The sequence below is a fragment of the Pavona decussata genome, unplaced genomic scaffold (assembly GCF_977016875.1).
Source record: "Pavona decussata unplaced genomic scaffold, jaPavDecu1.1 SCAFFOLD_912, whole genome shotgun sequence".
Lineage (NCBI taxonomy): Eukaryota > Metazoa > Cnidaria > Anthozoa > Scleractinia > Agariciidae > Pavona > Pavona decussata.
In genome coordinates, this window is record NW_028145943.1 from 923712 (window position 1) to 936576 (window position 12865).

The 12865-nt window shown below is 40.3% G+C and overlaps 1 protein-coding gene across 1 annotated transcript; it reads left to right on the plus strand.

The window, feature by feature from the left end:
• Positions 1-326: 326 nt before the first annotated feature.
• Positions 327-11692, plus strand: LOC146448531 (bone morphogenetic protein receptor type-1B-like). Its single transcript, XM_085102541.1, has 7 exons — positions 327-606; positions 2293-2553; positions 3672-3786; positions 4799-4910; positions 6650-7316; positions 8860-8996; positions 10711-11692. The coding sequence occupies exons 1-7, from the start codon at positions 549-551 to the stop codon at positions 10894-10896; spliced, it is 1536 nt and encodes a 511-aa protein (XP_084958667.1). The 5' UTR covers positions 327-548; the 3' UTR covers positions 10897-11692.
• Positions 11693-12865: the final 1173 nt, after the last annotated feature.

The window sequence follows — 12865 nt, forward strand, 5'->3', positions numbered from 1 at the left end:
TTATGAATTTGGGTAACCTGCGAAGCAAGCGCTTCCGTGGAGTTTTCTGCTTCCCGTAACTTGAAGAACGCACAAGCGGAAACGCTTGCGGCTTTGTGCGGCTTTGCGCCTAGGCTAGGATTTGGGGGACGCCATATCAGAACTGGAGACATTTGCGTGGAATTTGGGCGACCTTTGACCGGTCACATCCGGTGACTACGCAATTAAGCGTAACCAAAGTTGGCAAACTTACGAATTCTTATGCGATCTTAACTTTCAAGCGATGGGGTTAATTTCTTCACTACTTGTTGCGCAATTCAGCCCGCAATTTGTACAATGTGTCAACAAGGGCTCAGTTACTTTATGAACTTCGGAACAGGTCTTTTAATACAAACCCTATCATTCTCGTCTTCAGAGCCTCCTGGCCCTCTAAACCGCCCCGCCGGCTAAGAGGGACAAGAGGCTCTGGGGACGAAAATGAAACTTTGCCCGCGATTTTTGCTAGTGCCAGGCCTGCTTGCGTCACGTCAGGATTGTGCACGGTTTGCGCCAAAAAGGTTGCAGCTGCAATGAAAGAGATTTTCTTCTTTTTTATATTAAGTAAGACCTTTACAGTGTCCACTTCAGGTAAGTGCCATGTTTTGATAAATGTTCGGTGGCTTAGCTCAATTGTTCCTTGAAAATGGCCAAAATTCGTGCTTTGTTTAGTCAGAGCGAGCACGCGAGTTGACAGTTCCAGCATGTTTCGACGCTCGAAAACGTGGTAAAATTCTAAAAAGGTGCCAGGGTGGCTTTATTTGGCAAATATCTCTTTTGTTTGGTTTGGGAGGGATCTTATTTTCTTTTGTGGCAACAAAGGGTGTAGACAAAGGGAGGTAAAAACTACAGTACACACCACCACCAAATGAAGTCCAACAACACTGGAATAGGCCTTACCACGGTTTTCGACGCCATTTTGACGAGTAGGCAAACAGGCTTGAAATAACAGTGTTTGTATGAAAATCTGATGTCAAATGATTTTCATAAAACATCGCTTCTGAAAAATTCATGAATTGGAAACTTTTGGCAATAGGAAAAGGATTTTGGGAAAAAAAACACCTATTTTTAGTAGCAGTTCACGGCTGGTTCGCTATAGAGCTAGAGACAAATGTATGAGAGTTCAAAACACGACTGGACGCTTTCTGTCACAGCTACATCCCTCCAATTTTTCTCTTAACATCCTTTTCCTAGTACAAAAAGTTCCCAATTCATGAATTTTTCAGAAGCGATGTTTTATGAAAGTTACTTGACACCGGATTTCCATACAAACACTGTTATTTCAGGCCTGTTACCTACTCGTCAAAAGTAGCCTGCTTCACAGACGGTATAGTCCGTCTGTGACGCAGGCTACTGAATAAGTGTCTCATTGAGAAGTTGAAAAATTTTATGAGCACCACAGGGCTATTTTTAAGTAATAATTATATATGGTAACCATGTTTCAAAATATTTGTTAAAATATCCAGTGAATAAAAACACTTTCTATGTTAAAGTTCAACCCGACCCTCGCTCTCGAGCTCGCTTGTGTTACACCCAGCAACATTGGTGCTCATACATTCTGAACACTTGAGTGCTTGAATAATCCTTATTTGCATATTGTTAGAGTAAAATGTGGAGGTAACGGTTTGACTTTTAAACTGACAGCAAATGAACGGCAGTGTCATTTAATGTGAGGTTGTTGTCAATATAAATTTTTTTCAGTAAAAAATAGTAGTTAACATGGTTTATTTCAAAATGCAGTTCTTTAATGATGTGCACCACCCTCCCCACCCCACCAAAAAAATGTCACCCTCAATAAGTGTCATTGAAAAGTCTTAAAATAAATTGTATTTAAGCACCACGGCTATTTTAAGTAATACATATAAAATAATTATGGTAACCATGTTTCAAAATATTCGAAACTGCGCCTTTCAACAACATATGGAATCAGCTAATGATTTGCGTATTTTATTGCTGTCAATCATAATTCCACTGATAACTGGGTGGGGGGCGGGGGAGGGGGGCATAAAAATACAGAAACTGAGCAAGTGGATTGAAATCTGCCAATCACAGAGCAAAAACATGAACCTTTTGATGCTTTTGAGCCAAACGTTATTGTTTCCTAAGAGGTCCATTGCAGTGATTGATGGCAGTGAAAAGCGTAACGGTTGGTTGAATCTTGAACTTCAGAGTCTGCATGCTATTGCAAGGCGCAGAAAAATATTCAATAAAAATATTTTTTTATGTTAAACTTTAACATGATAGTACACCTTTGTTTTCTTATTCACCTGTCTACAGGCACGATAGAGTGTATCTGTGAAAATACAGTATGCGAGCTCACAAAAGGAAAGTGCACCACCTACTTTGGATGCTTCTCATTACTTGAACAAGACAGTAAAGGGCCAGGAAAGAAGGAGGTTACCAAAGGCTGCCTAAAAAACGAAGCATACAGGGAGATAATATGTCAAACTGGAACTGATCGCGCGGTGATTTGCTGTGACACAAATTTCTGCAACATGAATGTTACGGCAGCCATGCTTGAGCCAACAGAAAAAAAGTGTAAGTAAAGCTGCCCATTTGATGGGCACGTACTTTTGATCTCTCAAATATTGTGCTTCTTCATTAAGTGTATGTTTATCTCGTCAATATATTGTCAGTATTAATTTAATTTTTCCCTTTCATTGCCTGCCTCGCATTTAACATTATCACTACTAATTGCTAATGTAATTAGCTTAAAAAGTGGTAATTAACCTTGTAATTAACCAGTGTAATTAGCTTAAAAAGTGGTAATTAACCTTGTAATTAACCAGTGTAATTAGCTTAAAAAGTGGTAATTAACCTTGTAATTAACCAGTGTAATTAGCTTAAAAAGTGGTAGTTAACCTTGTAATAAAGATTAACGTGACCTTCAGATTTGACTACAAGAGCGTGATGAAGTGCGAGTATATGACTTTCAGATTTCAAATCAGTCACATCCCCAGAACTCTCGCTCCTTCCCATTGTCTACCAGCATATAACAAGACCCCAGAAACAAGATTGGTGTGACAAGCAGCTATCTAAACCATGCAAACTAGATTTGGAAATTCCTACTCGTACTCAATCTCGTACTCCTAGTCAAATCTGAATTTCCCTTTTGAGTGATTGATTGAAGTTCCATAAATTGCAGGCATTTTTATGGTGACAGTACTCTTTCCAGCAGTGTCAGTGGATTTCTGTTACCTGGACAACATCAAAATTTCCAATTACTGTGATAATAAAAGGGGAATTAATTGCCCCTTTTCAATCAGGTGTATATTAAATGGGTACCAGCCAACCTCATCCCCAGTAGTCCTCATGTAGCTCGGCTTGTTCAACAAGTGCTATTAGGCCTGGGAACGAGGATGGATGCCAACAACATACCGCTGGAGTAACCCCTTAGATGGACTCGTAGCATTTCATTGCACAGGGGGAGTTAAGAGTTAAGCAATACTTTTAGTTGCTTCATGTTGCAGAAACTACATTTAGCTCTTGTTGTGTGGGTGGCCTGTGGCACACATGTTAGTTTCCCTTTCCCTATCACTCTTTGGTGAAGATTACATGATTGAAAGTTGAAAGTTAACACACCCCTCCCTACCTATACTCCCCAGCCGCCCCTCCCCCTTATTTCAGATTCCTTTTACTGTTGTTTCTTTGTTCAGATGGATCTCCGACGAGCATAGCAGATTCCTTCCTCTTAAAAGAAGTTTTCATGACGGCTGGTGTACTTTTTCTGCTCATCGTGTTTATTATAATCTTTGCCTTTCTTTGGCACCGGTAAGTAATCCTCTGATCATGCTTTTTGCTTTCATTTACTCTTTAAACCCCAGTATTAAAATGAACATTCTTCTGTCTGTTTATTGTATATTCTTATGGTACAAGTTGGGGGAATTTATTTCATCATCAAGACATTGTCTATGGTGATCATTCCCTGTATTCTCATCACCTGTGTGTTTGATTAAGTAGTAATGTTGAAAGGAGAAATTTCATGATGATTGACACTATTGGTGGCCACCCAACTACCTTTTTTCATAAGTTAGCCAATCAGGGTATGCAAGTTTGATTAACGGTCACGCCTCCTTGCAAAGTCCAACAGGCAAGTGACACAACAACGAATTATTGAAAACATGTCGTTTTGTAGTTTATGGCTAACTTGTAAAAAAAAAAGTTTGTTGGGTGGCCACAGTAAGGCGCGTCACACTGTGATTTAAGGCATCTGCGGCTGCATCTGATAACCAAATGTTGTACATTTTCAACTGGTTCAAAGATTTGCCAGTGATAAATCAAACACAGATTAAAGTGCACCTAACCCCCAAATTTTTTTTTGCTTAAATAAATCTTTGCACCCGTGTGAAACGCATTGAGCCTTTTTGCGCCTTTTTTCAACCAAATCTTGACTTTTTATAGGCTGTAAAAGTTACGAAATCTAGCCATCATCTGTCCCATGACCGAGCTAGTAAGGAGCATGGGTCTATTCCTTACTTGACGTCACAAACTGCTTAATTTGCATGCATTTTCACAAAGACTTAATACAATGCAAATCAGTTTGTGATGTCAATTCAGGAATAGACCCATGCCCCTTACTAGCTCGGTCATGGGACAGATGATGGCTAGATTTCGTAACTTTTACAGCCTATAAAAAGTCAAGATTTGTTATAAAAAGGCGCTAAATAGCCCAATATGTTTCGAACAGGTGTAAAGATTTATTTAAGAGAAAAAAACATTTTGGGGTTAGGTGCACTTTAAAACATGCACTTAAATTGTTTTTTTATGATCTCTGTTCCTGCAGCCGTAGGGCATCCCACAACAATGACCCTTCGTTAGTACGTCTTGATGCAGAAAAGGGTAGGAATGACTTGCTAGACCAGAGTGCTGGTAGTGGAGCAGGACTACCTCTTCTCGTAAGTATGTAATATACAAAGCACTTTCAAAAATTAAGATGGAACGCAACGATGACAATTCAAGACTTCCCTCCCTGAGAAAATCAAAGAGAAACAGATTGTTATTTCCCGCTTTGTACCGTGGAACACCGATACTGTTAACGTAGTACCAAACGACTGGGAAAGTGTTTCCGTTATAGCTGGGGTTCATTATAAACGAAATGACGAAATCAGTATTCCAGTTTCGAATTCACCACAAGACCGCAAAAGACGCATTTGTACAGGGTTAGCCTCAACCTGAAGAAAAATATTGATTTCACAAATACCAGTGAGAAGATGAACTTTTCATAACTCTGTGTATTGTTTTATTTGAGGATTCAGCACTTTCCTGCTAACATTTGTGAATATTTTGCTTCAGATTAAGTAAGTAAGTAAGTATTACTAAGTAATTTATTTAATGTGAAATACACCGGGGTTGGTCTCCCAGTCCCCCGAGCCATAGGCTCATAACAAAAGTGTTTGACAATATAAAAAAAAGATAATAACTACGTAATATAATGATATAGGCTAACCCTGTATAAATGCGTCTTTTGTTTTTTTATCCAGCGGTCTTGGCGAATTCGAAACTATACTATTGTGGGAAAACGACCGAAATCTTTGAGAAACCAGGGTTTCAGGCTAATACTTAATTGACACTTTTCAAAAGTCGATATAATCGAACGCAGTGTGTTGTGACTATAGCGCTTGTCCATGGACAGCATATGATAAGCTGTTGACCGAAGCGTGCAGTATTTCGCAGTGGATTGTAATGGATTAAAGATTTTCCATATCTCTTGCATTGATCTTTTTCACATTTAACAATTGTCACGTGATAACATCTATTCGTTATATGGGAGTAAATTTCAAGTTTGGGCCTCTTGTAATGGGGGTTTCGTTCTAGTGGGGTTCGTTATATCTCTTCCATACATTTCACTGTAACTTTGGTCGTATATAGGGTATAGTTCGTATACCCGAGGACTTTGTCATGAGGTTCGTTATGTCAGGGTTTCACTTTACTTACAATTCACGTCGATTTGGAATTACGAATTAGGCCACGACACTTCGTAGCGCAGTTTTCAGTACAAAGTATTTCGTGTTTGCGCGGTTTTAATTTACTCCGCTCCGTGATTGGTTAATAAAACTCGCGCCACTTTCACAGCCAATGAGAAGTTAACCCAAAACCAATCGTGGCTTGCTCGCACGCGTTTTCCCGCGCTTGGCGCCGGTTACACGTATTTGATAATACTAGTACAGTCGAACCTCTTTATTACGGACACCAAGGGGACAGGAATAAGTGTCCGCATTATAGAGGTGTCCGTTTTAGAGAGGCAGGCTTTATATGGATTTCGGTCTCTCAGGGACCAAGTGAACTGTCCGTAATAAAGAGGTGTCCGTAAGGAGAGGTTCCACTGTGCAATGTTTTGTCTCGGAAATCATTGAGATTCGAGGGAAAATATTTAACTCGTTTCGCGAGGGACCAAAGAAATTAATTTAATAGATCAAACGTTTAAAACAAAAACGGTCAACATTCGCGGTTGACAGTTCCCTGTTACCCTCTGACGTCATAGTTGTCGCCATGTTACACGCTCATGGGCTTTTGGCGGCAAACAGTTCTATTGTAAGATGTCATGTGACTATGAACTAGCCAATAAATGCGTGCGCTTTGGCGGGAAAAGCTTCAGCAATATAACTAAGGTTATTGTTGTTGTTATTTCTTCAAGGTACAAAGAACAATTGCCAAGCAGCTGTCCCTGGTGAGGAGCGTGGGTAAGGGACGGTATAGTGAAGTTTGGCAGGCAAAATGGCGCGATAGAGATGTGGCAGTCAAAATATTCCTTTCACACTGTGAAGCTTCTTGGAAGAGAGGGACAGAAATCTACGAGACAGTTCCGCTGCATCATGAAAACATCCTCGGATTTATCGCCGCGGATATTATTGGTAGAAATCAGCAGACACACATGTACTTGATCACGGATTATCACCCGCATGGCTCGCTCTATGACTTCTTGCAATCACACGCACTCAACAAGAGGACCATGGTCCAGCTCGCATTGTCAGCATCGACAGGATTGGCTCACCTTCATACAGAAATCCAAGGAACAAAGGGCAAGCCTCCTATTGCACATCGCGACATCAAGAGCAAGAACATCCTTGTGAAGGAAAACCTAACTTGTTGCCTCGCAGATTTCGGACTCGCTGTCAAGTACTCGTCCGAAACAGAAGAAGTGGACGCCGAGCGAGATACAAGAGTAGGGACGAAAAGATACATGGCGCCTGAAGTGTTAGGCAACATGCTGAATTATAAAAACTTTGCTGCGTTCAAGATGGCGGACGTTTATTCCTTTGGACTGGTGTTGTGGGAGATCGCAAGGCGGTGTAGTTCTGATGGTAAGCAGTTTAATTGTCCACTCGTATAGTTGGTTTTAACATGCAGAACAACAGCTCAGTGGACTTTCTCAAAGTCCGTTTTTGCGGAGGCCAGTAAGGCGGAACTTCGCGCCCAGTCACGACTACGTCTCTCGTCGTTCATATGCACAAGAGGTCTAGCCAGGCAAAATAATCAAAATGGCCAGCACTTGATTGTCAGTAAACAAATTCAAATTGATCATTGGCAAAAGCCCCATCCACACCTATCCTTTTAAATCGTTAATACCCGAAAACAAAGATGTAAAAAACGCATATTTTTCGTCCACCTGTCTTCACTCGTTTCTGTGTCCACACGTAAAGACCAAGTAATACGGACAACATTTTCCTGGAACTTGTCGCACAACAAATGCTGCGCCGCAAGTTGCGAATCTTTGTTGGCCGTATTACCACTTTCGCGCGCAACAAATTTTCATGTTGGTTTCTACTTTTTGCAACATGAAAATTTGAGGTAATACAGGCAACAAACAGTCGCAACTTCCAACGTCCTTGCTGTGCGACAAGTTGCAGGAAAATGTTACCCGTATTACCCGTATTGAAAACGATCTGAAACGCCACTTTCTAGTGACTCCTATCGATGTTGTTACGTCATCATTTTTTTTAGAAAACCTCCATTTTTGCCGTCCACATATAAATGATGAATCCCGTTTTCTTAAATCTCCACCTTTAGACAGCATTTTTAAAAATCTGTGTTTTGAACCATTTGTCTCCGTTTTCAAGTAAAAAAATAAAAGATGGACGTCAAATCGGTCGACATATGTCGTTTGGTAGCCTAAGCCGCCGTCCGAGTTTGTACCACGTGGCGTTTTCGTCCAATGAGAGTGCGCGGAAATTATTCGCGTTTGATTGGTTGCTTAAGGAGGGATTCTACCTAAATTTGAATGAAATTTCAGTGAAGAGGTTTTAAGAAGGGATAGAAGAGAAAAAATGATTTTTGGAACACTAACAGACAGTTGATACCCACGCAAGAGCACCCCAGGTTGCTAGTGGACTAACTTGGTGTCCGTCTATTAATTATTAACTAAAAATTCTAGTTTTAAAACTTCAGTAAATCTCCAATATTTCTTATTTCTGTTAATTTTACCAATCCTTCAAGAAAAACTATCTCCTCCTAAATATACGCAAAAATCACCCAAAAATTCACAAAACACCCCACAATACAGATTCACGGGATGAGTGTAGAGTTTTTGGATTGCTTGCAACGGGAACGAGATATTTTCATTAAAGCCATGGTAAGTGGCGGGAAAATGGCGTTTAGGTTAAATCCTCCCTTAACTAAGCTCTGTGATTGGTAAAGAAACGTCATGTAACTTTGTTAATCGTTAGAAGTCAAAAGAAAACCAGTTGCATGACTTGCTCGCAGGCGTTTCTCGCGCTTTACGCCAGTGACTCTTATTTGCGTCGAGTTCAGCTTGTGTTATTGTGTTGTTTACTTTGTTGTGTTTGTTTGTTACGACACTTCATTGAAAACCTGTTTAATTACCTGTATGCTCTTTGTTTTATTTAGAAACTGGACTTTGTGAGGAGTATCAAGTGCCTTATTTTGATATGCTACCTTGCGATCCCTCTTTTGACGAAGTCAAGAAAGTTGTGTTGACAGAAAAAAGGCGGCCGTCGATACCGTCGAGATGGGACCAAGATGAGGTGAGAGTGTAAACCATACCCAGCTCACATGGCTGAGGGTAAGATTGAGATAACTCGCCTTTTTGTGGATAAATCCAGGTGAAATATAGCCTCGCACGCAGTCGTTTTTGGATAAATAAAATAATTAAATGACTTTATTTAAAGGGGCACAGAAGCTTTGTGACCTGGACACTAGTTTTGTCAGTTTGAAAAGCGTCCACCTTAACCTGACATCAAAAGTGCGCGTCGAATACATCTAGAAATCGCTTCAATCTTCCCATTGTTTTATTGGATTTTCAATCTTTTACTGAAAACCTGTTTCTGAGTATGCTTTTGCTCATCCTATGATATTATTTTATCACATTTGGTTAAAAACAGTATGGATCGGACGGAAGAAAGCGCCTGCGTTGGCTAAAATAACGGGAGAAATCAATCAAAATATTGGAGAGCAAATCACCATGATATGTATTTGGAAAATCGCATTTTCTCAACCTGGCGAAAGGTTCGTGCGAAGGGAATCTTCGCAAGCAATTCGAACTTCGCGTCATGGCTGCTTGGTTTGGAGCTCAGACGAAGACAAGCTTCGGTACACAGTCCATTATTTCCCCGACAAGGACAACCTCTAGCAGAACCTTGTTTTCTCCGGGTGCGGCGAGCATTCTTGCAATGACATGGGTTTGGTTCCTAAATTTAGATAGTGGAGAAGTTGTAGAAACGAAATGTTAAGACTGATCCCAACGGCGGCGGTGACGAGCTTGATAGAATAAACAACAAAGTGTAGAAAAACTGAAATATATTTGTTTAAAAAAAAAAAAATTTTGCCCGATATTTCGGTTTGCAATACAAACCATCCTCGGGGGCTGGACAAGTTTTCTTTTTCATTCAGCAAAAACAAATATATTTCAGTTATTCTAGCCTTTGTTGTTTATTCTATCACGCTCGTCACCTCCGCCGTTGGGATCAGTCTGCCGTCAGTATTTTTTATTTAACTTTTAAAGAAAGTACCTGCTTAATTGAGAGGGAATGCTTACAGTTTAGGCTGGTAAAGAAAGTAGTACTTCGTTTGTATTCGGGTGGAGATCCTCTTGCGATTGTAATGTCAGGTCGAGAATTCTTAAAATTGGCCAAAACACCCGAAGGTGTGTCTTAATTTTAACTTCGGAAAATCGTGGCATGCGGAGCCTTAAAAATTCTCCTGGACGTAAAGTCCTAGGAAGGAAATTGGGATGCCGAGAACTGAATCAAAGTTTACTGCTTCTTACATTTAAGCGAGTTTTCCACATATCTCTAACTTTCTCACAGCTCTTCCGTTTTCTTGTGAGATCGTAGGGTCGGTTCACGGGAGAAATAAAACCCGCCAATACAACAAACAAAATAAAGTAAACAAAAGCAAAACAACAAGCAAGCAAAACAATAACGTGGGGTGCCTCCTCCACAGTTTCGTCTCTTTTTTATAACGGAATACGAGTTGACAGAGCATGGGAACGAGCGAGAAGCGGGAGCTTAAGGAAGGAGAAAAACCAAGCGGGGTTTATTAGACGAGGCAGCAGGGTTCCTAACTTCCCGGGTTTGATCACAGTCTTGAGGTTGTGGAGAGATAAAATTGTCCCTAAATTTTTATTTACGTACGTTAAACCAATTAGATGTGAGGAAGTAGTTAGGTTAAAAAACGCGACAGTGAAATTTCAAATTGTGCGGTTTCGATTTTGACCATAATCTGCTGATTCGTCAACAGCCTCTCTCAATCATGACAAAGCTGATGGCAGGGTGTTGGGCGAACCATCCTGTAGCTCGCTTGGCAGCGCTGAGAGTTCAGAAGGCATTGAGCAAGCTCAAGAAATCTATGGATCTCACAGATCAACCGTGTGACCTAACAAAGAACGACCACTCTTGCTCTGAAGCTGGTGCTGTTACAGCATAGCGAGAAATTAGAAGAGTCGTATGATAATTATGAAGATTCAACGTTCCCGTCACTTTCTCATACATGCATATTTAGCGTTTATAAAGTTTGATCAAATTGCATTCTGGCGTTTGGAGGATTTCTTCTGGGGCGGATCTAGGATTTATAAAGGGGGGGGGGGGGGGGCTCGAAACGACCAACGAAGGCCGGAGTACCTAGGGGAGTCCGGAGGGAGGCGCCTCCGGAAAATATAGAAATTTTACCCCTCAGAAATGCGTTTTCCAGCATTCTGGGGAGCAAACCAAAGGGTTTTCATAACTGGAATTTAAGCAAACTTTTGTGTCGAAATGAAAAAAAAATTGATAAAATAGATCAACACTTGTCGAGGAGCGTCGTAGTTTATATAAACAAATCTATGTATGTCGTGGGAGTTGAATTCATGCTGATGCTTTACAAACTTATGTTTCATAAAAACCGGGATCCACGAGTAGTATTCTGCGCGAGAATTGTTCTGCAAATCGCTGAACTACAGCGTCATAATCTACAGGCTTCTTATGATGGATATTTATTAGTGCCAAGTCAGATAGCCTTTCAGTCGTCATGGAGGTCTGTAGATATCCTTTGAAACATTTGAGGTTATGATGCTGAACAGTGACAAACAACAGTAACGTGAAGAAACGTGAATAACAACGAACGTTTCCAACCGGTAAAATAAATGACAAATTTTCTGTTGTGGCTTTATCAAATTACGAAGGCTTTATTTCCTGTTTTATTTATTTTGTATTTTTTACTAAGATTTTTTCGACTGAAACCCCCCCCTCCCCCTCCGCCCGCCCGCCCTCCTCCACCCGCCCTCCTCCACCCGCTAGATCCGCCCCAGTTTTAGTATTATAAATTAAATTACAGATGTTGTGTTTATGACTTGCTGTTGTTTATCATTCACGATTACCATATTTGTTATAAACATTAAAGTCATTTCAATCTATTATTATTCAGTAGCAAAGTTTACTTTTTTCTTCCGAATAAATGTTTAATTAGAAATCACTTCTCTGGAGGTAAACAAAAAAAGACAAAAAAAAAATAGAATAAGAACTTGGAACTTTCTACACTTCTTTGTAAACTGCCTTATATATAGCCATAAAAACTTTAAACATCCTTGAACTGTCGATAGATTTTGAAGTATCCGAAACAAGTATTGATGGTTTGCATGTGACGTCATGGCGGTCATGTTAGTGGTTAGGAACAATAAGATTTTTCCCCTCGGGGAGTTGACTACCATTTTTATGCAAACTGTGTGAGCAAGTTTTCGTTTGTTTAGTCCACCAGCATGGCGGCAAGGCAAACCACCTACAGGTTGATTACATTGGCGCCATGTTGGTGCCAAAACAAACAAAAATTTGCTCACATAGTTTGCATAAGAATGGTAGTTAACTCCCAGAGGAGAAAAATCTTATTGTTCCTAACCGCCGGCCGGCCACCATGACGTAACGTGCAATCAACCTATTCCAAAGTTAAATGAGTTAAATGTTGCGTCGTGTTTTTGAAATGGCTTCTATTTGAGTTTTGAACCGCTTGAAATATCCAAGTTACATTAGGCCTTTTGTTTTTTGTTTTTTACTGCTGTGACGATTTTCTTCTGAGAGAAACCTGTTTGAATTGAAACGTAGCTTACTGCATCACCGAATTTAATTATTTCGCTTGTTTGCCATGCACGGATTCCACGCTGCTCCTCCGAAGGGATCCGAGCGAGCGGCGGAAATCTAGCATAAACAACACAGTAATGAAAGAACTGAGTTACTCAGTTCCCGTAACGATAATTTCAGAATAAATTTAAATAACAAACCAAAAAAAAAAAAAAATGTCATGAATAACGCATAAACCCTAACCACGTTTGGGACAAATAGGCCTGATTTCAAGAAAGTCTCTGGAAGGTATTTCTTCAGTTACGGATCGTTTTGCGAGATCCCCCCCTCCCTCTCGTCCCCAGCGT

Excerpts from the sequence above, each read along its gene's own strand:
- LOC146448531 (XM_085102541.1), top strand. The coding sequence starts at position 549 with ATGAAAGAGATTTTCTTCTTTTTTATATTAAGTAAGACCTTTACAGTG. Across the intron at positions 607-2,292 it reads CTTTACAGTGTCCACTTCAG|GCACGATAGAGTGTATCTGT; the intron begins GTAAGTGCCATG and ends ACCTGTCTACAG. Across the intron at positions 3,787-4,798 it reads TTTGCCTTTCTTTGGCACCG|CCGTAGGGCATCCCACAACA; the intron begins GTAAGTAATCCT and ends CTGTTCCTGCAG.